This window comes from Peromyscus leucopus, chromosome 4 (genome assembly GCF_004664715.2).
Source record: "Peromyscus leucopus breed LL Stock chromosome 4, UCI_PerLeu_2.1, whole genome shotgun sequence".
Classification (NCBI taxonomy): domain Eukaryota; kingdom Metazoa; phylum Chordata; class Mammalia; order Rodentia; family Cricetidae; genus Peromyscus; species Peromyscus leucopus.
The window spans coordinates 97,394,570-97,421,707 of record NC_051066.1 but is presented as its reverse complement, the minus strand read 5'-3'; the positions used below and the strand labels follow the sequence as shown (position 1 = coordinate 97,421,707).

At 51.1% G+C, this 27,138-nt stretch overlaps 2 protein-coding genes across 3 annotated transcripts; one reads left to right on the top strand and one right to left on the bottom strand.

Annotated features, from left to right (window-relative positions):
• The first annotated feature begins 2,649 nt into the window (after window positions 1-2,649).
• Window positions 2,650-19,726, top strand: Strc (stereocilin). The gene is given in 30 exon segments (XM_037204447.1): window positions 2,650-2,713; window positions 3,771-4,574; window positions 4,663-4,687; window positions 5,562-5,922; window positions 5,925-6,992; window positions 7,894-7,956; window positions 8,052-8,162; window positions 8,334-8,500; window positions 8,672-8,858; window positions 8,982-9,097; window positions 9,347-9,479; window positions 9,803-9,985; window positions 10,248-10,286; window positions 10,459-10,626; window positions 10,767-10,832; window positions 11,305-11,430; window positions 11,712-11,770; window positions 12,539-12,662; window positions 12,773-12,885; window positions 14,532-14,667; window positions 15,059-15,255; window positions 15,423-15,513; window positions 15,824-15,980; window positions 16,783-16,952; window positions 17,510-17,665; window positions 18,212-18,354; window positions 18,526-18,674; window positions 18,775-18,872; window positions 18,966-19,113; window positions 19,314-19,726. Coding segments are annotated over 30 exon segments (5,511 nt in total). The 3' UTR covers window positions 19,403-19,726.
• On the bottom strand, window positions 19,641-25,983 carry LOC114699589 (creatine kinase U-type, mitochondrial). Of its 2 annotated transcripts, XM_037205169.1 has the most exons (10): window positions 25,875-25,983; window positions 24,733-24,934; window positions 23,909-24,107; window positions 23,599-23,694; window positions 22,883-23,104; window positions 22,648-22,733; window positions 22,384-22,507; window positions 20,726-20,860; window positions 20,424-20,549; window positions 19,641-19,886 (listed from the first exon to the last, which is right to left on the bottom strand). In XM_037205169.1, the coding sequence occupies exons 2-10, from the start codon at window positions 24,879-24,881 to the stop codon at window positions 19,770-19,772; spliced, it is 1,254 nt and encodes a 417-aa protein (XP_037061064.1). In that variant the 5' UTR covers window positions 24,882-24,934; window positions 25,875-25,983; the 3' UTR covers window positions 19,641-19,769. The 2 variants fall into 2 exon arrangements, with proteins under 2 accessions (XP_037061064.1, XP_028734541.1); XM_028878708.2 differs by lacking the exon at window positions 25,875-25,983 and having other exon boundaries at window positions 24,733-25,859.
• Between the last annotated feature and the right edge of the window lie 1,155 nt (window positions 25,984-27,138).

The window sequence follows — 27,138 nt, the reverse complement described above, 5'->3', positions numbered from 1 at the left end:
TTTTGAAGTTTTTTTTTCCTTTTTTTTTCTCTTTGAGACAGGGTTTCTTTGTGTAGCTCTGGCTGTCCTGGAACTCACTCTGTAGACCAGGCTGGCCTCAAACTCAGAGATCCACCTGACTCTGCCTCCCAAGTGCTAGGATTAAAGATGTGCATCACAACAGTTTGGTCTGATTTTATTTTGTTTTTTAAATTAAAAAAAAACAACAATGTGTGGCCAAGTATAGTGGCATGCACCTTTAATCCCAGCACTAAGAAGGCAGAGGCAGCTGAAAGACCCTAGCCCTTCAGGCTTACACCCCCAAGCCTCAGGAAAGGAGAAACTTCAAGTACCAGGAAATGAGAAACTAAAAATCTAGTTCCAAGGGCGACCTGACTTAGCCATTGTTCAATCTCCCCTGCAACCATGTAACAATGTAAAGAGATTTCTGTTAAGAGATGTGCTCAACTGTGACTGGGATAGTTGCAGGTGTTCCAGGAAGGACCACTGTGACCTTTGTGTAAACTCCACTCCCACCCTGATATCCCCCCTTGAGGTTTTAGGAAGAATGTACCTGTTGATGTAACTGGTCCCCCTCTGTGATCACTCTGTGATCAGACTATGATCTTGTGAAACGAAACTATATGGGAATTGTAATCTTGTGAGTTTTGTGGGTTTTTCCTTTATAAGCCCTTATGGGGCTGCAGTAAGATGCGGCTCTTGCTCTTAGGAGTAGAGTTTGCCCTTCTATATAGAAGCTTAAATAAAATCTCTTGCTATTGCATCAACTGGACTGGAGTCTGGGTTCTTGGGGTGCCCACTCGAGCCCCCCAGATTTTGGGGTCCAACAGCAGTCAGTCTACATAGAGAGTTCTAGGGCAACCAGAGCTACATAGAGAGACTGTCTCAAAAAATAAAATATAGGGCTGGAGAGATGGCTGAGCGGTTAAGAGCACTGGCTGTTCTTCCAGAGGACCTGGGTTCAATTCCCAGCACCCACATGGCAGCTCACAACTGTCTGTAACTCTCTGGGTCCAGGGTATCCAACACTTTCACAGGACACTAATAAAATAAACAACAACAAAAAAAGACTTCAACCCAAAATTTGTAGCTAGAGTTTTCCTGCCCGACTTATATTACTTATAAACTTTATGGCTGTGGCAGGCTTCTAGTTAGCTGTTCTTATATCTTAAATTAACCCATTTCTATTAATCTATAAGTTGCCACATGGCTCGTGGCTTACCGGTACCTTACATCTCGCTTGTCATGGCGGCAGCTGGCAGTGTCTCTCTGCCTCAGCCTTCTACATCCCAGAATTCTCCTCTCTTCTTGTTCCACCTACTTCCTGCCTGGCCACTGGCCAATCAGTGTTTTATTTATTAACCAATCAGAACAACACATTTAACATACAGAACATCCCACAGCAAAAATTAATCAGAAAAAGTTTTAAAAATATAAATAATTTGTATGTGTGGTTTGCCTGCATATATGTCTATGTATCATGTGCATACCTGGTGCTCTCAGAGGCCAAATGAGTAGTCAGATTCGCTGGAACTAGAATCAGAGATGGTGTGAGCTGCTGTAGTGCTGGGAATCAACCTTGGATCCTCTGGAAGAGCAGTCAGTGCTCTTAACTGCTGAATCATCTCTCCAGCCCTGCAAGATAGGACTTTTACACAAGGAAAACTGACCAGATCCTGCCTAGACCAGCTTACTTCAAATGAAGTCTTTCTAGTCCGTGAAAAGGATTCCATGGGTAGAGAGTTTTAATTTGAGAATGAAAGAGAAACTGCAATGTTTGAACGGTGTAATCAGCAAGTCACAGCTCTCTGGGTCTCTTTCCTTACCTATTAATTATCTATGTGGTTTGTGAAGTCCTGCCTACCTCTCAATATTATGGGATTCTAAGGATTTATTTTTAAGTGTATGTGTGTCTTGTTTCCACGTAGGTATGGGCACATGCGTGTAATTGTCCCCAGAGGTCAGAGACATCAGAATCCCTTGTAGCTGGGGTTATAATCACCTGTGAGCCACCTGATATGGGTGCTGGGAATCAAACTCAGGTCTGCTGCAAAAGCAGTACACACCCTTAATTGCTGAGCCATCTCTTCAGCACCGATATTGTGGGATTCTAGATAGTGGGTTTAAAGTAACTGTTCTCTTCTTCCTGAGCGTTCCACCCTTGAAACCGATCTACCTTAACCACCATCTGTTCTCTGCTCATCGCTGGCTGCCCACTTTCTTTCTCAAATCCCTCAAATCTTCTTTGCCTCTCAAGCTCCTTTTATACCCCTCTGTGTGTATTTTTCTGTGTTCTCATTTTTCTGCAGACCCCCAGATTGCATTTCCAGTCTCCTGTTCCCATGTGTGCCTACCTCTCTCTGGTTCCTAACTCATGCTATCTCCTTGGCTGATGCTCTGAGGGCCCTGAAGTCCCCTCTCATTGGTCCCTCTAAAAGAAGTACACCCTTCTCCCAAAGCCAAAGGATCAGGTATTCAGTGGCTCCGGTGACAAACCTGATGTCAGGTTACAGATATTGTTTCCCGAGAGACCATACTACCCTGTCAGAGGAGCCCCAGGCTGCCTACAATGCCCTGTCCTCACCTGGCTATTCCTCCAAGGTGAGAATAACCAGCACTCGCCTCTAGGACCAGGGTGTGCCTGGAAACATGGCTCCGAGCCGCTGGCCCCTGCTGCCCCTGCTGCCCCTGCTGCTGCTGGTCTCACACAAAGGTGAGAACATGGAGTAGGCTGGGGATGAAGGAGAATAACCTTTCCCATCTTTTAAAAATTCGTGTGTGTGTGTGTGTGTGTGTGTGTGTGTGTGTGTGTGTGAGAGAGAGAGAGAGAGAGACAGAAACAGAGACAGAGACAAGAGACAGAGAGCGAGCTTTCTCCTCTTTTTAAAACTGTGCACACATAAGGCGCCATGGCACACAGGTGGAGGTAAGGACAACAGCAGGATTTGAGTCTCTCCTCCACCAGGTGGGTTCTGGGTTTGAACTCAGGTCGCCAGGCTTGGCAACAGATGTCTCTACCCACTGAGCCATCTCACCGGCCCCACCTTTCCCTTTAATAAGACAAGAGAGTGTAGGTTAGCTGAATATGGTAGCTTGTGTCTGTTAGCCCAGCACTCTGAGGCAGAGGATTGAGATTGAGTCCAGCCTGAATTACATAGAGAATCCTTGTCTATAAATAGCCGGGGTGGTGGTGGTGGCGGTCGGCGGTGGCACACGCCTTTAATCCCAGCACTCGGGAGGCAGAGCCAGGTAGATCAATGTGAGTTCAAGGCCAGCCTGGACTGTAGAGAGAGTTCCAGGACAGGCTCCAAAGCTACAGAGAAACCCTGTCTCAGGAAAAAAAAAAAGTCTACAAGGAATAGTGTGGAGGTTAGCCAGTTGGATAAAGGCTGAAGCGACAGGAAGAAGGCAGAGACTGGTGTCACACGTGGCACTAAGGGCTCCGGAAGCAGGCCAAGACTTACTGTAGAGCAGTGGTTCTCACCCTTCCTAACCTGGCGACCCTTTAATACAGCTCCTCCTGTTGTGGTGACCCCCCAACCATTAAATTATTTTCATTGTGACTTCATAACTATACTTCTGCTACGGTTATGAATCATAGTGTAAATATCTATGTTTTCTAATGGTCTTAGGCAACCCTTGCAAAAGGGGTCATGACCCACAGGTTGAGAAACACTGCTGTAGGCTCATGCCTGGCTCATTTCACTTTATCTTCAGAAGTAAAGAGGGGAAGAGCTACTGTGGACTTTAGGCTTTTCTCCCTTAGTGATTTCTCATCTCTCTTATAGTGACTTTGGTCCCTCCTGGGCCTCGGTCTTCGGAGCCCGCTCTCTCCCTTCTGAAGTCATTCCTCTCCACTCTGGACCAAGCGCCTCAGCGTTCCCTCAGCCAGTCACGGTTCTCTGCATTCCTGGCCAACATTTCTTCTTCTTTTGAGCTTGGGAGGATGGGGGAGGGACCAGTGGGAGAGCCCCCACCTCTCCAGCCCCCTGCGCTTCGACTCCATGATTTCCTCGTGACACTGAGAGGTAGCCCAGACTGGGAGCCAATGCTAGGGCTTCTGGGAGACGTGCTGGCACTCTTGGGCCAGGAGCAGACTCCCAGGGACTTTTTGGCGCACCAGGCAGGTGTACTGGGTGGACTTGTAGAGGTGCTGTTGGGAGCTTTAGTTCCTGGAGGCCCCCCTGCTCCCACAAGGCCCCCATGCACCCGTGATGGGCCCTCTGACTGTGTCCTGGCTGCTGACTGGCTGCCTTCCCTGATGTTGTTACTAGAGGGTACGCGCTGGCAGGCCCTGGGGCAGCTGCAGCCCAGTGTGGACCCAACCAACGCCACAGGCCTCGATGGGAGAGAGCCAGCGCCTCACTTTTTGCAGGGTCTGTTGGGCTTGCTTACCCCAACAGGAGATCTGGGCTCTGAGGAGGCTCTTTGGGGTGGGCTGCTACGCACAGTGGGGGCCCCCCTCTATGCTGCCTTCCAGGAGGGGCTCCTCCGCGTCACTCACTCTCTGCAAGATGAGGTCTTTTCTATGATGGGACAGCCAGAGCCTGATGCCAACGGGCAGTGCCAGGGAGGTGAGTGCTGCCAGGGTGAGGGCCGGGATGCAGCAGGGGAAGAAGCTGCAATCAGGGTTTGTTACCTTCCTTGCTCTTTCCTTCCTAGGGAACCTTCGACAGCTGCTCTTATGGTAAGTAACTGGAGACCTCTAGCTCTGGGGAGCTGGGTCTGAGCAATCTGTAGGTAGAGCACTGAAGGGATTAGCCCCCCCCAGAACGTAGACAGAAATCAATAGGAAGAGTGTGGATGAGTGGCTTTGGAGTGTGACACCTGGGTTGGTTTTCAACGCCCCTCCATGGTCATGTGACCTTGGGCCCATCACTCTGGCGGTATAGGCCTCACTCTCCCCATTTGTAAAACAAAGTCATCACTGCTGTAGAGCTGCTGTGAGGAATTTAAAAAAGGTGGGCATGGTGGCGCACGCCTTTAATCCCAGCACTCGGGAGGCAGAGGCAGGTGGATCTCTGTGAGTTCCAGGCCAGCCTGGGCTACAGAGTGAGTTCCGGACAGCCAGGGTTACAACCCAGTCTCAGAGTGTTGGTAAAGTATAAACTTAGACTGTCTGGCATCTAGTGCCTAACTCATGTTAACTAGTAAAGATGGGCTGGGTGGGGGGCGCAGACGGCTGGCCCCCAGCCTATTGCTGTACAACAGCCCAGAGCACAGTTAGGCATATTCAGTTGTCAGGATGGTTTCCTGATATGAGGCCAAACGAGGTTGTGTTTAAGCTACCTAAAACCAGAGGAAGAAAGGAAAAAGCGTGGGACCACGTGGCCGGGAGTGGGCTGGCCCCTGCGATGCTGTGCCTTGGCAGCGCAGATTTCTGTCCTTCCCTCCATCCTAGTATTCAAGCCAGTGATGCCCATGTTCTCAGGAAGCTTACTTTAGGAAAAGCTCATGCTTGCCACACCCCCTGCCGAGCTCCGAGCTGGGTTCAAAACCTTCAACTGGAGGAAATGTGGGCTGATCGCGTCCTGCTTGCTCCTTCCTCCCTGTGCACCCAGGGGCATGCGGAACAACCTTTCCTGGGATGCCCAAGCGCTGGGCTTTCTGTCTGGATCACCACCTCCACCCCCTGCCCTCCTGCACTGCCTGAGCACAGGTGTGCCTCTGCCCAGGGCTTCCCAGCCTGCAGCTCCCATCAGCCCTCGACAGCGGGAACCACAGCGGCGAGCCTCCTCGCAGGAACGGCGAGCCATCTCTGTGGAGGCCCTCTGCGAGAACCACTCAGGCCCAGAGCCACCCTACAGCATTTCCAACTTCTCTATCTACTTGCTCTGCCAGCACATCAAACCTGCCACCCCGCCACCCCCTCCGGCCACCTCACCGCCCCCTCCGACCACCCCGCCGCCCCTCCGACCACCTCGCCGCCCCCTCCGGCCACCTCGCCGCCCCCTCCTGCCACCCCGCCGCCCCCTCCAGTCACCCCGCCGCCCCCTCCGGTCACCCCGCAGCCCCCTCCTAGCACAGCCGTCATCTGCCAGACAGCTGTATGGTATGCAGTCTCATGGGCACCCCGTGCCCAAGGTTGGCTCCAGGCCTGCCACGATCAGTTTCCTGATCAATTTCTGGATATGATCTGCGGCAACCTCTCGTTTTCCGCCCTGTCTGGCCCTAACCGTCGCTTGGTAAAGCAACTCTGTGCTGGTCTGCTCCCACCCCCCACCAGCTGCCCGGATGGCTTGGTCCCTGTGCCCCTTACCCCAGACATATTCTGGGGTTGCTTCCTGGAGAATGAGACACTGTGGGCAGAACGGTTGTGTGTGGAGGAGAGTCTGCAGGCTGTGCCCCCCCGAAACCAGGCTTGGGTTCAGCACGTGTGTCAGGGCCCGACTTTGGACCCCACTGACTTCCCACCTTGCCGCGTTGGACCCTGTGGAGAACGCTGCCCAGACGGGGGCAGCTTCCTGCTCATGGTCTGTGCCAACGACACCATGTATGAGGCCTTGGTCCCCTTCTGGGCTTGGCTCGCAGGCCAGTGCCGAATAAGTCGTGGAGGCAACGACACTTGCTTTCTAGAAGGCATGCTGGGGCCTTTGCTGCCTTCCCTGCCGCCTCTGGGACCATCGCCGCTCTGTCTGGCTCCTGGTCCCTTTCTGCTTGGCATGTTATCCCAGTTGCCACGCTGTCAGTCCTCTGTGCCAGTCCTTGCCCACCCCACACGCCTGCATTATCTCCTGCGCCTACTGACTTTCCTCTTGGGTCCAGGGGCTGGGGGTACTGAGACTCAGGGGATGCTGGGTCAAGCTCTGCTGCTCTCTAGTCTCCCAGACAACTGTTCCTTCTGGGATGCCTTCCGCCCAGAGGGCCGCCGAAGTGTGCTGAGGACGGTGGGGGAGTACCTGGCCCGAGAGGAGCCAACCCCACCAGGCTTGGAGTCCACTGTCAGTCTCAGCACCGGTATGAGCAAGATGGAGCTTCTCTCCTGCTTCAGTGTGAGTGAACTGCCTCTGTAAAAGCCCCTGGGAGCAAGGGAAGGGACTCAGGAACATTTTCTAATATAGAGACGAGGAGGGTGTAGCACTCAGAGTGATTTCAGCACACGCCTGTGGAGCTGGACAGGCTTGGGCTGCCAACCTCGGGCAGGTCACCCTGGCTTCTCATCTATAAACTGAGTGTAACACAATAAATATTACCCCTAGAGTCGTTGCAAAGACTCTGTGGAATGCTACATGCTGCTGCTGGCTTAGCCTGGTGCACGATTCACAAACATGCGATAAACTCCATCTCATTATTCTGTCACACTCTGTGACTCTCCCGTGTTCTGCTCCAGGATGTAAAAGATTTTAATTCTCTCCCTAACAAGTGAGAATTGTGGGTTGGGAAGTAAGAATGAAAAAGGAAGATTTAGGGGACTACAAATCAGAAGACTTTGTTCAGGTTCATCTATCACATAAATGATTGTGACCTCAGGCAAATGATGTTTCCTGTTGTACTTTCTTCTCTGTGCGACAGGGGAGCTTACAATGTGTTAAATTTCATCTTTAATTCATTGAATATCTATTATGTAAAGGCACTTTGTGAGATTTTGTTGGTTCGTGGTAGGGCCACTTTTTTCAAGCCCTAGACTGAGTGAAATGGAATTAGACGGAGGGATTGTAGTTTGGTTGAGGCCTACACGTATTTGTGGAGCCAACTATAAGCCTGGCACGGGAGACCGTAAGAGAGAAGTTAGGACATGGTCCCAGACTTAACGGGGCCTACCATCTGAAGAGACGCACATACTGACTTCAGAGGAAGGGCATGCAAGTGTCCCCACGAGCTGAGCTGAAGTCCCTGGGCAAGCTTTAGGAGGGTCAGAGAGACAGCTCTCTTCCTGTATTTTCTTCCCACCAGCCTGTCCTGTGGGATCTACTCCAGAGGGAGAAGAGTGTTTGGGCCCTGAAGATCCTTGTGCAGGTAGCAGGTGGAGGGGCGCAAGGGTGGCTGAGAGGCGGCGTGGCTTGAGATCTCGGCTCACGGAAGTCATACCCGCCACTGCCTCCCGTTCCCAGGCCTACCTTCACATGCCTCCAGAAGACCTTCAGCAGCTGGTGCTTTCAGCGGAGATGGAGGCTGCCCAGGGCTTCCTGACGCTCATGCTTCGTTCCTGGGCTCAGCTGAAGGTGGGCGCAGAGGGGAGGGGAACGGGGACGGAAGGGATAAAGGAGGGATCAAAGCTTCCCAGACCCCGGTGTTCTGGGGGATCGCTTCAGTGACAAGAAGAGCTCCGAAGAGGAGGTGGCAGCAGACACAGAATGCCCTCAGAGGCAGCGGCCGGTTCTGTGTTGTTACAGGTCCCGCCATCCCAGGAGCAGGCCGTGGGCCGCCTGACCGCCTTGCTGCTGCAGCGGTACCCACGCCTCACCTCCCAGCTCTTCATCGACCTGTCACCACTCATCCCTTTCCTGGCCGTCCCCGACCTGATGCGCTTCCCACCATCCCTTCTGGCCAATGACAGCGTGTAAGAACCGCTCCGGGCCCTGTCAGGGTCAGGTCAAGCCTGTCCCCCTACAGGGATCCCTGTTAGAGCTCCTCCGTGTTAAATCAGGGAGCGTCTCCCTTCCCGTCCACCGTGACAAGACTGCAACAGAGAGTATGTAGGAGAAACGTTGAGACCTGTTACTCCCTTTAGCCTGGCTGCCATCCGGGATCACAGCTCAGGAATGAAGCCTGAGCAGAAGGAGGCCCTGGCTAAGCGCCTGCTGGCCCCTGAGCTGTTTGGAGAAGTGCCTGATTGGCCCCAGGAGCTGCTGTGGGCGGTACTGCCTCTGCTTCCCCATCTCCCCCTGGAGAACTTTCTACAGCTCAGCCCTCACCAGGTATGAGAGTCATCATTATTTGACTGTGCCATGCTCCTCAAGGTGGGATGGGAGTCAGCAGCATGTTTCCTAGTGGGCTCCCGGTCTCACCATGACCCCCCCATCTTTCTTTCCCCATCTCAGATCCAGGCCCTGGAGGATATCTGGCCAGTGGCAGGTCTTGGGCCAGGGCATGCCCGACACGTGCTTCGGAGCCTAGTGAACCAGAGCATGGAGGACGGGGAGGAGCAAGTGCGTAGGTGAGTGGTTGTGGAGTCAACGACCATGGCCAGCAGGGAGGGGGTGTAGAAACAGGGATAGTATCCTAGGAAGGAAGGGGCAAGAGAGGAGAACACGGTCCTGGCAGTCTAGGGGCTCCGAGACAGAAACTGATATATGGTGCTCGCATTTCCCAGTTTAGTTTACATGCCTACTCTATGTACCAAATAGTTCGTGCCTGGGTACTAGTATCAGTGACCACATCAAGGCCAACTTCATGCCTCCTTCAGGCTTGGGTCCCTCGCATGTTTCCTGAGTCCTGAGGAGTTACAGAGCATGGTGCCCTTGAGTGATCCCTTGGGGCCTGTAGAACAGGGCCTGCTGGAATGTGCGGCCAATGGGACCCTCCGCCCAGAAGGACGGGTAAGCCCCTTGGTACAAGCCTGAAAGACTCCAGACTTCCCCGGGGACTGTGTGAATGACTTGCCCAGTTGCAGCGACTGAGGTTAAGCACAGTGGTGTGGGTTCCCAATCCCACTCCCTGCCATCTCTGTCCCTTGGTGCCTCTTCTCGCCTCTTCCTAACCCTACCCGGTGACTCCTTTCGTGATCTTGGACCAGTGCTACTCTGGTCTCCCTGGTTCCCAGGACTAGTCCAAGCCCTGGGAAATGCAGATGTGAGTTTGGGAAGACAGTCCTGGATTCGGCTGTGCTTTCTCCCCAGTCCCAAGTCTTCCTTCGTTACAGGTGGCATATGAACTTCTGGGGTTGTTGCGTTCATCTGGAGGTGCTGTCTTAAGCCCCCGAGAGCTGCGGGTCTGGGCACCTCTCTTTTCCCAGCTGGGCCTCCGCTTCCTGCAGGAGCTGTCAGAACCCCAGCTCAGAGCCATGCTTCCTGCCCTGCAGGGAGCCAGTGTCACACCTGCCCAGGTGGGCTTGTCTCACTCCCTGAAGGCCCAGTCATGAGAATCCCATGTAGGGATATGATCAGCCCTTCCTTTCCCTGGGTAATGCTGAAGGTGAACAAGGCATTCCTCCTTCCCCTTCCTCAGCTCAAGAAGGACCTTCAGAGAGGTTGGTCCCTGGGGTGGCTGAGAGGGAACTGGAAGCTTTAGAGGGCAGGTCTGGCACCTGTTTGAGACTTGGCTAATGGGAGCTGAGAGCCGCTGATTCCCATCCCATTCCATTCCAGGCTGTTCTGCTGTTTGGAAGGCTCCTCCCTAGGCACGATGTGAGTGGCATCAGGTTCTGTGTCTCCTGGAGGCTCTGTGCCCTAGTCCCCTGGCTCTTGCATCGCGTCTCTCTCTCAGCTCCCCTCATACCTATTGCCCAACTGTACAGAGTTACTGTCTCCCCAACATCCTGGCCCCCCTTCCTCAGAACTCTTGTCTCTTGTTCCTTAGCTATCCCTGGAGGAACTCTGCTCCTTGCATCCTCTGCTGCCAGGTCTCAGCCCCCAGACACTCCAGGCCATCCCTAAGCGAATTCTGCTCGGGGCTTGTTCCTGCCTGGGCCCTGAGCTGTCAAGGCTTTCGGCCTGCCAGACTGCTGCATTGCTGCAGACCTTTCGGGTATGTGAACAGGAGGACGAGATAAGCAGAAGATGCATGCATGTACATCGGGGGTGGGCATCTTCCTTGTGGCCAGGGACCACACGTGCATGCACGCACTCATGCAAGCATGCACCCAGTTACTACTAATTTTTGTGCAGGTGAAAGATGGTGTTAAAAGTATGGGTGCAACGGGTGCTGGCACAGCTGTGTGCATTCCGGGTCAGGTATGTGTGGGATCTCCAGACTGAGCACCTCTCCATGTTCTGGGTGGTTTCAACTGGCTGGTGTTGCTTCGTACACTCCCCCTACTGTGGCCTCGAGAGTTCAGGTTAGCTCTGTGCCCACCTTGATGTTAACAGCATCCCAGGTCCTGATGTAGAACATTACTGCTCCCATTATCCTACACTGTCAAAGCCAGAAGGCCTGAGATCTTCCAGGTCAACCCCTGCTTTCAGATGAAAAGACTAAGGCTGAGAGAAGCTAGGGGACTTCTGTTCATCAGGTGTCTAGCTAGCGCAACACAAACCGCAATAGCATGCGGTGTGAGGGACCTAGGTATTCATTGCTGCCACGGCAAATGCCCTCCCACCCCATGCTGGCCTTGATCCCTTTCTGCCCTTCGCTGAGGGCTAGTGCAGACCCTCTCACCTATCACCGCACTGCTCTACCCACTGCTCTACCCACCGCTGCCAGCAGCCCATCCCCACCACTTGGCCAGACTGCCTGCTTCCCCTGCTCCCGCTAAAGCTGCTACAACTGGACACCGCGGCTCTTCTGGCAAACCGGAGGCGCTATCGGCAGCTGCCCTGGTCTGAGCAGCAGGTACCGCTTTCTTCTGGCCTTAGAACGTCCTCTCTGTCTTCTCCACTTCCTTGACTCGGCCCTTGCTCAGATACCTTATCCCCTATCACTGGTCTCCCTCTCTCTCTCTCTCTCTCTCTCTCTCTCTCTCTCTCTCTCTCTCTCAGAAGGAAGTAGGACTTTGGGAAAGGGGGGGTGCTGGTGAGCATCACAAAGTGAAGAAATATGGCCTCATGCTCATCTCTGAGGTCCTTGGGACAGTGCCTCTGCTGGGAAGCTGTTTCCTCCTTGTCTGTCCGTAGGCACAGTTTCTCTGGAAGAAGATGCAAGTGCCCACCAACCTGACCCTCAGGAACCTGCAGTGAGTAGCTTGGGTTGGACAGTTGGTTCGATTCAGGTGGCATTATTATTATTGTTGTTGTTGTTATTGCATGCTCACTCTACACCCAGCACTGTGTGATGGGGAGACAGGGATGGGCTACTATTCCAGCCCTGCCAGCATTCTGGTTTTCTCCCCTTCCCTCGCTTTCCTCCTTCCTTTCTACAGTGCCACAGCCATCCCAATTATTGCCGTGGGACTCCGAAAACTTGGGCTCACGCCATATCTTTGTTACCTCGAGTCAAGTCTCTAAGTCACTCTAAGCTTCAGATTTTTCCTTTTATATAATTCGAATTAAAATAAAGTTATTGTGAAAATTGAATGAGAGTAAGGCATATAATATCTTTAACACAGTACCTGGCCCAGCAGAAACTCCTAATAGACATTTGCTGTTCTTAATTTAATTCAAGGTGACTTTAGAGCCACTAGAGAAAGAAGTAGGTATCACTTTACTTACACCTACAGTAAAAGAACCAGGGACTTTGGAATCTGAAGACATAGCTCTGGTCTCAACTTACTTCTAGTAGACTGATGTTAAGAATATCCCTTGACCTTTGTAGATCTTTATTTTCTCGCTGCTAACCAGCGATGATGTTATGGGAAGCCAATGATGTTATCTATGTACAAACATTTCACAAGCTGTAAATGACTGTCAATGAACATCTGTCTTTGTGTTGAGAGTGCTGATATTAAGGGTCAGGCAGGCTATTACATGTGTTAAAGAGCATCTTCCCACTCACATGCCCACAGGGCTCTGGGCAACCTGGCAGGGGGCATGTCCTGTGAGTTTCTGCAGCAGATCAGCTCAATGGTGGACTTCCTTGCTGTGGTACACATGCTCTACCAACTGCCCACTGGTGTTCGAGGGAGCCTGGTGAGAGGATGTCTTCGACGTTAGTGGGAGGCTTGAACTCTGGGTTCGGGATCCCAGCCTCCATGCTCAGCTCTGTCTATACCCTGCCTTCTCTATCCAATACCTCCCAGCGGGCCTGTATCTGGGCAGAGTTACAGCGGAGAATGACAATGCCAGAGCCCGAGCTCACTACCCTGGGGCCAGAACTGAGTGAGCTTGACACACGGCTGCTCCTGGACTTACCGTGAGTGCATGCCTGGAGACATGGGGGCCTTCAGGGTGCTCACCTTTGACTCCCTCTTGGGAAATACCCAGAAGAGGCAGCTTTTTGTCTAGTGCTTTCCTGACGTCATCTACAGTCCCAAACCGGGCTTTTTCAAAGTTGTTTCACATGTCCATCCCCTCCCAAGAATGGCCCTGGCACAAGATAGCAAAGGCTGGCAATACTGTGTTGTGACCATCAGGTGAATTCAGGGAAAAATCTAGGTTATATTAATGGATGTGTGGTAACTGAAATGAAGGAGGAAATGGTCTATTTGTGTCCTAGAGGATTGTAATCTGATTAGTGCACTATGTTTTCAGTATGTTCAGAGGAGTGGGTGGGGGTGGGGGATGAAGTGTGTTAAAAAGCCTCCAAGACCCCAAGAAGCTTTCAGATAGAAAGTGTATAGGGTAATTTGTGAGTGGCTCCATGGGACAAGACTAGGATTCACAAAGTCAAAATCAGATTTTTTTTTTTTCACTTGAATACAGTTGAAGTAGTGAGTTCCTGATCATTTGTGCTCTCCAGACCTAAGCTGGATGGTCCCATGGAAGGAATGTTAGAAAGCAGATTCAAGTATGAATTGAGGGAGAGAAGGCTAGGTGAGAGGTTCCTCCATTCCAGAGATTCTGGTTTATTGTGTAGCTCTCACTGGCCTGGAACTCACTGTGTAGAACAGGCTGACATGGAACTCCTAGAGATCCTCCTGCCTCTGGCTCCAAAGTACCAGGATTGAAGGCATGTGCCACTACACTCAACTTTTTTTTTTTTTTTTAGAGCTTTAACAGTTTATTATTTTATTTTATGTATATGGTTATTTTGCTGCATGGATTTCTATACACCAAGTACATTCTGGTACCCAGAGAGGCCAGAAGACAGCGTTGGATTCCCTGGAACAGGAGTTACTGATGGTTGTAGCTGCCATGTGGGTTCTGGAATTGAACTTGGGTCCTCTGGAAGAACAGCCAGTGCTCTTATCCACTGAGCCATCTCTCCAGCCTCTAGTCTATGAGTACCTTATCCATGTGCTTCTCCAGCTGCTTGCCATCTGAGCTGCAAGTGAGCTTAGGGAAAGGCTGGGGTTAAAGACCTCCTGGAGCTGTGACAATTGTGAAAGCAGTTAATTCCCATACATATGTGTTCGCAAACTTCCCTCTAGATTTTGGTTCTCATCCATTTGGCCCTTTTCTATATAGACTACAGGTACCACTTCTGATTTCTGTTTTATTTCTTTTAAAGGCCGTTTAAATCTCTTTAACTATGTTGATTCTCTAAGATAATGTAGAACTCCAAGAACCCAGCTGAGGTAAAAGACCTTGGACCATGAGTCAGAAAACTGGAGTTCCTCACTTGTGAACAATTGCTAAGAGATTTGAACAGTGTTTACTATCTGGGGCTTTTGAGCGCATCATATCAGGTAGGATTGTTTCAAAGGACAGCTAGAGATGGCCACTATCTTGGTGCTCTTCCTTCAAGTACATGGTGGGAGCTGGCTCAGGACTGCAGAATATCAGTTCTGTGTAGAGTCACAGGTTCAGGTCTGACATCAGGAAGGTGAGGTTTGATGATCCCTTCTCAGCCTCGCTCAGTTCCACTTGAATGTTACCACGGTCAAATTTCAATAACAGGATCCAGCTGATGGACAGGTTGTCCGATGATTCCATCATGTCGGTGGTAGAGTTGGTCCACGGTGCTCCAGAGCAGCTGCTGACACTGACCCCACTCCACCAGGCAGCCTTGGCAGAGCGGGCACTGAAAAACCTGGTAAGAGTCTTCCCCATCAGACTCAGGTCCTTTGTGATCCTTGCCCCTCAAAGGGTGCTCTTTCACTTCTAGGCCCAAGCCTTAGACTGCTAACCTACCTGCCGGCCTTGGCTTCTAGATCTGGCTCTCAATTTCTTGATCAACCTGCTTCATGTTTCATGCTGGTGTCCCTTGATGTCTAAGACATCCTTTACAGTCTGCCTCTCTCTGTCTTTCTATCTGCTTCCGTCTGAGCTCACTCACTATTTAAAACAGCAAACGAGCAAGGGCCTTCATGGGGGGCTGAGTTGGAAGCAGGAGGGGAGGAAGGATCAAGGGACTTGGTATCATGATCAAGGAGTCTGGTACTCTGGATCAGGTGCATTGTCCAAGGCTTGATGCCTCTCTCCAGGCTCCAAAGGAGACCCCGATCTCTGAAGACGTACTGAATACATTGGGCCCCTTGGTTGGCTTCCTGGGAACAGAGAGCACACGACGGATCCCTTTACCAGTTCTCCTGTCCCATCTCGGTCAGCTGCAGGGCTTCTGCCTAGGCGAGACCTTTGCCACAGAGCTGGGATGGCTGCTGTTGCAGGAGCCTGTTCTTGGGTATGGCACTTTGGTAACATCCTATACCCAGGTCCTTGACCATCAGTCACAGTGGCCTCCCACTCCATACGCTTTAAAGGTACCCTGAGTCCCCAGGCTCAGAATGCCTCATTTTCCTCACAGTCCACTCAACTCCGTGCTGTCTCGTCTGTCCCCCCCACCCCCAGGAAAGCAGAATTGTGGAGCCAGGATGAAGTAGAGCAAGCTGGACGCCTTGTATTCACTCTGCCTACTGAGGCGATTTCCTTGATCCCCAGGGTGAGGTGAAGGAACAAGAAGACTGAGGGGTGGCTCTTGGAAGTTAGGTATGGAGGGCAAAGGAGTCTGTGTCTGAGGAGACAGCTAAACAAAGGCAGGCCTTGTCTGTAGCTTTTGTTTTCAGTGTTTGCTTGAGAGAGTCAGGCTGGCCTGAACTCATTCTGTAGCCCAGGTGGGCTTAAACTTCGTGGCAGTCCTGCTTCAGCACTGCAGTCATGAAGCCCCCAGCCCTGATGAAAGGATCTTGAAAATACAGCTCCGGGCCCTGCCTGCCAGACCGCCTTTCCTCCCCCTCGACTCTCTCCCGCAGGAGGCTTTGGGCCCGGAGACCCTGGAGCGGCTTCTGGAAAAGCAGCAGAACTGGGAGCAGAGCAGAGTGGGACATCTGTGTGGAGGACCGCAGCTTGCCCACAAGAAAGCAGCTCTAGTAGCTGGGATCGTGCAGTCAGCTGCCGAGGGTCTCCCAGGTGAAGCTCCCCAAGTACTCCCGCAGGGAGGGGGTGAGGGAGAAGGCATCAAGGCAAACAATGCAATTGGAAGCCTGGGTGGGTGACTGTGGGCGGCTGAGCTCTGGCTGCTGCCATTGACAAGGCCCTGGGTTCTATCGCTGGCACCACAGTGGGATGGGAGGCTGGACTCTAGGTGTGCGGGATCCGCTGAGCAGATTTCCTGCTCTCTAGGCTTTGGTCATCAGCAAAGCACAAGGGTTAGAAGAGGATATTCAAGTTCTCTTCTAGTTGTAAGGGTCTATAATCCTGGGAGTTTATAACCCATTAAATGTTTAAAGTTGGGTGTGGTGGCACACACACCTGTCATCTCAACATTTGGGAGTGGAGGCAGGACGACCAGGAATTCAAGGTCAACCTTAGCTACGCAGCAGACTTAAGGCCAACCTGGGCTACATGAGACCCTGTCTCAAAACAAAACAAAACAACAACTTAGCCCAGAATTCCGTTTTCTTGTTTTCTCTCTGGCCTGGCCAAGTGTGGAGCTCTCTGCTAGGGAAATCTATAGACAGAAGGAGACATCATGAGTCCAGAGACCTGGGTTCTGATTCAGCTATTTTATTAAATATCTGAGCAATCTCCTCTGTCTTCCATTTAACAAAGGATGGCCTTGTCATATGAGCCCTATAATGCTCTCTGTCATCATTCCTTAATCCATGATGCCCACACTGCTCTGCCCTTCAAGGGTTAAATGATCTGCAGCTATCACTGGAGGCATAATTTAGTATCACACTGACCCTTTGTCTCTGCCTTCTGCCTTCAGAGCCTGTACCAAACTGTGCAGACATCCGGGGCACCTTCCCAGCAGCCTGGTCTGCCACACAGATCGCAGAGATGGAACTCTCAGACTTTGAGGATTGTCTGTCACTGTTTGCTGAAGATCCAGGACTTGGTCCTGAGGAACTACGGGCAGCCATGGGCAAGGCCAAGCAGGTTAGGGATGGAGAGGCTAATAGGGCCAGAGGGGTAAAAACATGAGGAAGCTGAGTGGGTGTGATATGGGACATAAGGGAATGGAGACTTGGGTAAGAGGTGGGGAAGCAGAAGATGAAAGTGAGAGGTTTGGATTATAAGTAGAAGGTCAGAGGGGATCAGTATTGAAGAAAGTGTAGTACAAGAGGTAGAGGGACTATTTGAACAGCTGACAAAGGTGTCCAGGGAACGGGTTCTTAAAAGGCGATTGCTGGCTCCCGTGCCAGACTGACTAAGATCTCCGGAGTTTGGGTCTGGCATCTGCACTTCAGCTGGTACCTTGGGGGGTCTGGTGCACATAGCGTTTAGGGTGCATGGGCTAGAGTTCGCTCTCCTTTCCTGCTGAGACTCCAGCCTTTCAGAACCCTAAGTCAGAGAAACTCTCCCTTTACTGTGGTGGAAACCGAAAACAAGGCGAGTGAGATCTGACCGGTGTTCCACAGCTAAAGACCATGACCCCGAGGTTGACTCCCCGTCTGGTGCTTTTTCCACTCACATCGCTCCTGTCTTCTTCCTAGTTGTGGGGTGCCCCCCGGGGATTCCGTCCTGAGCAGATCTTGCAGCTGGGCCGGCTCCTGAGAGGTCTGGGAGAGCGGGAGCTGCAGGAGCTTACCCTGGTGGATTGGGGTGTGCTCAGCAGCCTGGGGCAAATAGACGGCTGGAGCTCTGCCCAGGTACCATCTTCTCTCTTCCTGGCCTTGCCCCAGACATCATGCTGCAGACCTAGTCCTCTACATCATCCAGGCCTAACAGATTTTCTCTTGTGGGCCTTTCAGGCCTTTCTTTCCATCTTTTCTTGGTTTGTTTTTGTTTTGTTTTTGTAGACAGGGTCTTATGTAGCCCACCCTGGTCTTGACCCTCTTACGCAGCTGAGGATAGCCTTGAGCTTCTGATCCTCCTGCCTGTCTCCCAAATACTGGGATTGCAAGAGAGTCACCACGCTCAGCTTGTCTTTTTTTAATACTCTATACTAGTGACCTTAGAAGCTCTGTGATTTATTCTCTGAGGTCCTGCATACATAGTATTCCCCAGCCCCCTTTCTGCTCCTCCTCCTATCTTTGTGAGGGCAAGGGTATATCCTGATTTTTCTCTATGGCGACAGGATCTTCTGATGTTTAGAACAAGGCAATATAGCCCAGGAGCACCTCCCACTCCCCTAGTCATTTCCCATCCACTAATTCCCCAAGATTGATTTATCTCTGCGTCCTGTGCTCCACCAGCTCCGAGCTGTGGTCTCCAGTTTCCTGCGGCAGAGTGGCCGGCACGTGAGCCACCTGGATTTCATTTACCTGACGGCACTCGGTCACACACTCTGTGGGCTGCGGCCAGAGGAGTTACGGCACATCAGCAGTTGGGAGTTTAGGTCGCCTGTGGAAGGTTTGGGGGGGCGGGGTGCTGGGGTGGAGGTGGGCTCACGAAGGGGCTGCGCTATGAAGGAAGGGGGTCCATGTGAGGCCATCTCTACCTCCGTCTATGACCACAGCTTCTGTCCTCAAAGCTGAATTCCTCTCCCTTCCTTCCTGCTGCTCCACAGCCAAGCAGTTCTCTTCCTGGGCAACCTGCAGCTCCCATGCTCGGAGGAACAGCTGGAAGTTCTGGCCTACCTCCTTGTGCTGCCCGGCGGCTTTGGCCCGGTCAGTGACTGGGGGCCTGAGATCTTCACTGAAATCGGCACACTAGCAGGTGGGGCAGCTGGGCCAATGGTTGTCACTGGTTGTCAGGGTTTTGTCACCACATCGTGGGTGGATTCTGACAGTTAGATGCGCTCTGCTTCCGTCACTAGCTGGCATCCCAGACCTGGCTCTTTCGGCGTTACTGCGAGAACAGATCCAGGGCCTGACTCCTCTTGCCATTTCCGTCATCCCTGCCCCCAAGTTTGCAGTAAGTTTCGGTGGACTGGGACCTAGAGTCGCCATACGGAGAGCAGGGGCCCAACCGGATTGTGGATGCAGTGATTCCTGTCCTTACCTCTAGGTGGTATTCAACCCCATCCAGTTATCTAGTCTCACCAGTGTTCAGGCCGTGGCTGTTACGCCCGAACAAATGGCCTACCTGAGTCCTGAGCAGCGGCAGGCAGTGGCATGGGCCCAGTACGAAGGGAAGGAGATCCCAGAACAACGGGGTAAGTAATGGGGGGACAGCTTCATAAGCTGTCGTCTGAGCCAGAGTCCAAGTCCCAGCTTGGTGCCGCCCGGCCCTCGGAACCCCTAGAGGAGAATCTCTGGAGCAGAGGGATTTATCTGCAGAGAGCTAGTTTTGGAGCATCAAAAGCTCCTAGGGAACAGAACTGTGATGTTCTTCCCATCCCTCGCCTCATTACAGGTCGAAGCTCAGCCTGGGGTCTCTATGACTGGTTCCAATGCTCCTGGGCTCTGGCACTGACCATCAGCTCTGTTGGCCACCTGTTATGATACTGTTCCTTCCGCTGAGGGAGAAAACTTACATCATACTGAACAAATTGTAAATGGAAGTGCATTCTGGTTATTCTCTGTAAGTGGATGAGGAATATGGGTAATGTATTCCACCACCCACCTGAGAATCAGTGCTCCTGGCATAGATGTCTCTTGCCGTCATGAATAACCCCACTGTTTCTTTTCATTTCCTATTTCCTCCTCACCACACCAACAGAAATAACACAGACAGCTGGGACATAATGTGAAGTCTTTACTAGGAGAGGGAGTGAGGGGCAGGTCCAGGGCAAGCAGCATGGGCCACCATTAAATATGCGGAAGTCCTGGGGCTCTTGATTCATTTGCTGGGGATGGGGGGTGGTGGTGGTTAATGTTTGCCGTGGACAAGAGGTGCAGGGATTCGGATATCCTGTCCTCTCTCCAGACGCCGTTCACAGTCAATCAAATAGTTTACTCCATCGATGACCAGCTGTACCAGCTCCACCTGAAGAACACTGATCCTTGATCTCTACTTCCCACAGTCTAGCTGAACTTCTTTTTCTTCTCCTTTTCCTTTCTTTCTTTCTTTCTTTCTTTCTTTCTTTCTTTCTTTCTTTCTTTCTTTCTTTCTTTCTTCCTTCCTTCCTTCCTTCCTTCCTTCCTTTCCTTCTTTCTTCCCTTCTTTCTCCCTTTTTCTTTCTTTCTTTCTTTCTTTCTTTCTTTCTTTCTTTCTTTCTTTCTTTCTTTCTTTCTTTCTTTCGAGACAGGATCTCACTATGTAGCCCTGGCTGGTCTGGAACTTGCTGTGGAGATGAGGCTGGCCTGAGACTCACAGAGATCTACCTGCCTCTGCTCATCTTAAAAGCACGAGCCACCTTGCCCGACCCGAATTTCTTTCTTAGCACTGATTTTCCATCTCTGAAAACATATTTCCCCTCCTCTCCCCAACTCAACCTGAACTTTCCCTCAGATTCTATTACATTCCCGGGGCTCACTCACTGTCTTATCTCACACCTCGTCCACCCAATTCATAAGACCTCACCTCCGACTTGCCAAGTCGATCCAAATTAGAGATGTCAAAGACGCTGCCCGTGGCAGCAGTGTCCACTCCTCCGGTCCCACGCTTTTGGAGTCTCAGGTTCTCCAGGATCTTTGGGAAACGACTATCCTATAGGCAAGACAGAAATCGGGGGCAGGTCAATAGAGGGGGCAGAGACGATTCCTACCTCGCCCTTGGCCCTTTAGCTGTGATAGGATATGACTGGCTCCTTTCAGAGAGCCTTCGCCCTCCCCGTCCAATCTCCTTCTCACTCACACCCCTCTCTAACCCCACATCTCCTTTACTTTGCTTAGCAGGGGCAGCTTGATGTGCACTCCTGCCCGAAGTCCAGTGCCCAGGTTAGATGGACAGGTCAAGATGTATCCCAAACGTTCATTCCACATGAACTCCCAGCCTCGTTCCTGGATCAGCTTCTCCACCTGTGCCGACAGAAGTTCAGTTGTGAGAAAATCGGGGATGGCTCTATCCCTCTTAGTTAGCCCTTACAAACACTCTAGAAATATGTCTACAACAAGAAACTTGAGAATGGATGAATGGCATGTTCTTTGTTGTTAAAAAATGATTGTCATGGCACATGAAAGGTAACTTTGGTATTGCACTATGTGCATACTGATAAGCTTGTGGACAAACAGATTGTTCATGAAGAAACTTGAGGGAATGGTACATTAAGGGTGGCCTATGGAAATGAACAGAAGTGGTACACAGACAGAGAAATGGTTGATTGTTCCATGAGCCCTTTATGCATCGATTATCTTTTTAACAAAGAGCAGAGGGTCCTTTGGACAGAAACAGGACGAAAAGAGGTTGGCACAGGAAGAGGCAGGAGAGCCTGCTCTTAGCTGGAGAGGAATGAGAAAGTAGAGCAGAGAAGCCAGATCCATAGGTACAGGTGTGAGGAGAGGGGGAGCACAGAGGTGTCCCCGCTTTCCTTAGCCAGGCTAACCACCATTAGACTATTAGAATTGAAGAGACTAGGGTCTGTCAGAGCAATAGACACAAAGGCCACTACCCAGGATAAGTAAAGATGACACTCTCAATACTCAGAAGGAATCATAAGCCTGAAACTTATCATGCCGAAGCTAACACTTATTGTAGAACAGTTACTTAGCCTGCATTATTTCATTTAATCCTCACAACCTAAAATATAAGCAACCATATTATCTCAACTTTATAGATGAGGAAACAGAGTCATATAATTAAAGAGTATTTTTCTACCCACTCATAGAACATTATCCATTCCTTGCCAAAAATAGTATTAGCTTCCCAGCTAGAATCTAAAAGCGAAGCTCTCTTTCTTTACAAGTCCAAAAATAAAACTGTAGATACAAGAATATACACTAAGGGTTAGATCTATGGCAGTTTCTAACACAGAATTAAATGTAGAGACCCAATCCATAAGACCACAGATTGACCCCTCATCTAGAACCATTCATTCTAGAACTTAAGCCATTTCAGCCTCCATCTCCCCTAGTCTCTCTCCCATTCTCAGCTCAAAGCCTAGATACAATGCTAGATAGAACCCAGAGTCAAGGCCCACCTTGGCTCAGAACTGGGTGATGTATCCTAAACATACCAATCCCTCACCCCCTACATCAATCCAGGCTCAAACATTCTTCTTAGCTGCATATCCTACCTCACACCACCCACCCCAGCACTGGCTTGCTATATCATTGGTTCCTTCTTTGCATTACTTGGCAAAGATTATGCTTTACTTCCTTCCCTAGGTTACTGACATTCTTCCCATTTTAAGAGTCATTATATGCCCTGGTTTTCCAAGGATGACCCTGGTTTGTAACTGCTGTCCTTGCCTGATTAATAATGACTCTTTCTACGATCAGAAATACCCTGGGCTGACTGACAAATGATATAGCCAATCTTCCTATGCTGCCCTTCGGTTTTCCTCATTTCCCCCACTTAGCTCCTTTGCACACCCTTCTCCAACCTCTTTGAGGCCCCGGCAGAATCTTTCAAACACTCTCTTCATGTTGCCGCCTTTCTCCATAGAGATGACCCGTGTGTGGTCCTCCTCGTTCACCCAGATCAAGAAACTCTTCTCATTGTTGTGCCTGAGGGAAGAGGTAAAGGGATCAAGAGGCAAGATGAGAACTGGGGGAGATGGAGGGGAAGTGTGTGTGTGTGTGTGTGTGTGTGTGTGTGACATACACATACAAGGGAAACAAACAAAGAAGGCAGATCAGCCTCATACCAGATTCCTCGAGCATCGGGCCAGTCTCGAGCCATCCCTGCTGCGGTCAGCAGTGGGGACACAGGCTTATCGAACAGAAAATGGTCCTGAGGAGAATAAAGGGATTGGACATGAGAATTCTCACAGTATCGTCTGGGTCTCTCAAAGTCCATACTATCTTATGTGGCCCAGCCTGGCCTCTGACCCTTTTCCATCAGCTGCTCCCACAGCCCCGGTCCCCCTCAAGGCCCCTCACATCAATCAGTTGCTGCTGCTCAGCCTCTGTCATCTCGCTGAGCCTGTAGTATCGTCCCGCCAGGTCGCCCTTCAGGCCGCTCAGTGCGTCCACCACCACACGCTCTACCTCTCGCCGCTCTGCCCGAGTGCAGGCTGGAGGCAGACTGAGTCCTCTGATGCTTCGGCCAGTTCTGACTCTCGAGGACAATACATACCTCTCGTCAAAGTAGCCCGAACGGATCTGAGGAGTAAAAGAATGAGTAAGTCACAGACACACCACAGGCGGGAGCTCTGAAGGGTTATAAAGCACGCACTGGAGGAAGGACACATGTACAGGCATGAAGAGGACGTCATGGTCTATTTCTCCAAACTTCCCACTTTGGGTACAGCCTTTTTTTGAGGGTGAGGGGAGGGGGCGTCTTTCCTGAGAGCTGAGATTACAGATGTGAGTCACCACACCCAGCCAGGGCATAGTCACTTTTTAAAAAAATTCTTTCACAATTTTATCCACACAGTGGACTTTGATCATATTTTCCCCAACCCCATTATCCTGATATGAGTCACTCTTATCCACTGTGTCTTCATATCTGCTATTCTTCAAGATATACAATTCTTTCTCTTATCAATATCGAAAGCTCAGCAGTCTAACCATGATCCAGGAAACAAGGTGTAATGATTCGATACAGAACATTGTGCACAAGGCCACACAAATCGGAAGTGTCGTAAGTGGCTCACTTTACTGGCATCAAGGTCAGTGGTGTGCTTCATTGTTCGGGGGTCATATCCGTTATGTCGCTCTTGGATCACCGGGTCAAACAGTTCGGCAAATATCTGAGAGGGAGTTAAGAGAGAGAGAGATGGTTAAAAAGAAGAAACTCCTTCCTACACTTCAATTGTAGATCAATTTCCCCGGGTCGGAAAATTTGAGTATCGACAATCCAGAGTCTTGAGGGAACAGACATGAAGGATCTTTAGGGGGAAGAAGGAACTAGGATTTCTGGGAAGGTGACTTGCATCACCAGGGAGACTCTGAGGGGCCCCCTACCTCGTAGGTCTCCTCATCTCCAGCCACCATGCCCACAGTCTTGATGAAGGGGTGGCCAGGGTTGTCCACGCCAGTCTGGATGCACTGATCTAGTGTCCAACCGGTGGGTGTGGTCTTGTCGCAGAGCCGTGCATAGACTGCTGGGGTCAGGTGACTGGCCATGCAGTTGTTGTGCTTTCGGAGGTCTGGGTACTCAGCACTGGGAAGGGGGTACCCAGTAACCATGGAGGGAGGGCACAGGAGACTAGACCTACTGATGTCATCTGGGAGCTGTCCAGGGAGCCATGACTGCCTGTGCTCCTTGGAAGGAGGGGCAATTAGAGGTAGGCTAAATCTCGATAACCTCTTTAGGGATTTCCAGGGTCTTTCCCCCCCCTCCAATAGTTCTAGCTGCCTGTGGCTGCCTCAATTCCCCCAGATCTACACAGTTCCTTTTCTCTAGTGAGCACAACAGTAGAGGTGGGGGAGGGGAAAGGCTCAGGAGAATTAAGAACAAGGAGAATAGGTCGAGATGGGGGAAAGGTAGTTTCTAGTCATCCAGTAAGGTATTTGGGTAGTGGGTGAACCTAGACTTCGCAGGCCAAAGCTGGCTTGGAGGCAGAGACATCAGGTGACAGGTTCTTAGACATGATCTCACCTTACGGATTTGGCCCTACTCCTCCTATACGACTGGGATCTCCAAACTGTACAGAAATCCATCTTCTTGGGTGGGGGGGAGAGCTGCCTATTGCTCAAGTCACCCTTTCTACCCTCCTTCGGTTCCCATCATCATCACCACCACCACCACCCCCAGCCCCCACCTCATGCGTCTCAGGCACTGATACCTCGGGGGATATAGTCTCCTTCGTTCACTGGCAGCTCGTACAGATTCCGGACGGAGCAGAATCCCAGCGGCGAGAGACCCAGCTCCAGCCAAAGCCAGGAGCCTGAGTCCCGGGCGGGCAGACAACAAACGGGAGAAGGGACCAGCCATGGCTTGGGGATGCAGCTACTGGATTCGGAGCAGGATTTGGAGCAAGTCAGGAGCTAGGAAGGATGCAATCGGGTAGTGAGAGGGCCGGAGCTGGGTCCGAGGCTGAAGCCAAAATAGGGGTCACGATGAAGGCTGAAGCTGAAGTGGCAGCCGGTGCCAACCAGGCTGCAGGAGAAGCGCAGCGAGCAAGCGGCCAGCCGGAGCAGAGGGAGGCCCCAGCCGCAGTCTCCAGGGGTGGGGCTCACTCAGACTCCGCCTTCCCGCCTGCCACCGCGCTAGGTGTGCGGGGGTGGGGTTGGGTAGCACCAGCCAGGTAATTAGGAAGGCCGGAGACTCACTCGCTGAGGCTGGGGACTTAGGCCCACCGACAATGAGGGTAGTCCGATTTCAGCACCAAGTAGAGGACAGCACCACGGGGATTCCCGAAGCCTGAAACCCCTTCTCCCATGCCCCCTCTGTTTAATCTGAAACCCAATCCGTCTATTTTGTGGGTATTGGGGGGTGGGGGTGACATTGCCCAGCCTCTTCTCTGAATTCGATCTGCACACAATCTCTCCATTTTACCCAGGAGAGGCAGCCTCAGGAAAACCACAGAATAAACAGATACCAGAGGAAGGCTGAGAGAGGGCAGGGGAAGAGACACCCTCTGCCTGCCTCCCAAGGTCACCTTTTCCTAAGAACCAGGAAGAGGACCAGGGAACGCCCTGCTTCACCTATCCTCTCCTAACAAGGTTGAGAAAGGATTACTTGGGAAGAATCCGGGAACTATTAGCTCTTAATCCATCTGTACTGTCTCCCACACACACTGTCCCCAAGTCTTCAGCTTGACTATTTCCTGCCTCCATTTCTCATGGGGCCCTGCTTTTTTCCACTCCCCCTTCCTCTACCCGATCCCCTACTTCACCTTTGATCTTTCATGTTTCTTCCTCAATCCCAGGCTCAAGCCTGTCTGCTGTTCACAGGACTCCTGAATAGTGTCTGAAGCTTGCCTACCTGTTGATTGCTCTGGGTGTGGGGCTGGGGCTGGGCAGGGGACGGTGCGTTTCTTCTTCCTTCTCTCCCTTCTCTGCAGCTGGCAGTTCCTGGACTGGAGGGGAATATAAAGAGAGGAGAAGGGCGTGGTGAGATGATTGGGTGTGGAATGGAACAGGCAGGCACAGGTCTCCCGAACCGCGTGTGCTTCTCTCTTGGCTTCTCTAACACAGTTTAATCTGGGGTGTAAAGGCTGGCGGTGTCCAAGGGCATAAGGTTATCAGGGAATCTCGGCCTTCTTCCTGGTCCTCTCTCTCTCTTCTGAAGTGCACATTCGGACATTCGGACTCAAGAGGGTTTGTTTCCACAGCTACAAGCAGGACTAAGTGCAACTTGACTTTTATTATAGCAGGAAAGAGAGTGAAAACTGGAGTTGAGATAGGGATCCGAGGCTTTGGTGTGGGGGGGCCAGCCAAGGCAGAGCAGACATATTGACATTAATATATCTTCCTTAAGCTTCCTGATGTTCCAGAAGACAGTAAGCTATTTGGAAATCTTAAGAATGTTTGGAAAGAAGAATTGCCCTTCACAGCCCCCACTGGCCTCACTAATACACATTCCCTTATTACCCTCAAGCCCCCTCCCCCATGGCTATTTTTTTACCTTCCTTATTTGTGGGTATCCTTAGAAACTATACATTTTTTTTTGGTCCATTACTTAACCCCCTTCTCTTGATAAAATCAATTCTCAGAGAATAGATTGGAATCTGCTGTTGGAGCTTGCTCACTTTCGGAGACAAAAAAATGTTACCTACGCTGTGGGTGTTCATTATCTAGGTGAAGGAGTAGTTATGAGTAAGTAAATGTAATTACTTGGGATGGTGTGTATTTACCCAGATAAAAGAAGGAGATAATCTTACAGAGCAATGGGGCTGTTATTTGGCTGAGAAGGTGTTCAGGAGATGGGGGTGGGAAGGGAGAATAACAGAAGAGAATAAAGCCAGCTAGAGTAGAGAACTTATTCAAGTTTGGAAAATGCCTTCCTACATGAAATAACAGCTCTGTTGAGAAGATTCATATATTTGTGTACTTTTCTTATTCTTCGTGAGCCTCTGACAGGCATGTGATGTGTTGTTAGTCATTTTTAAAAAATTACCTCATGGGGCTGGAGAGACGGCTCAGTGGCTGCTCTTTCAGAGGACGTAGTTCAATTCCCAGCAACCACATGGTGGCTGACAACTGTCTGTAACTCCAGTTGCAGGGGATCTGACGCTCTCTTCTGTTCT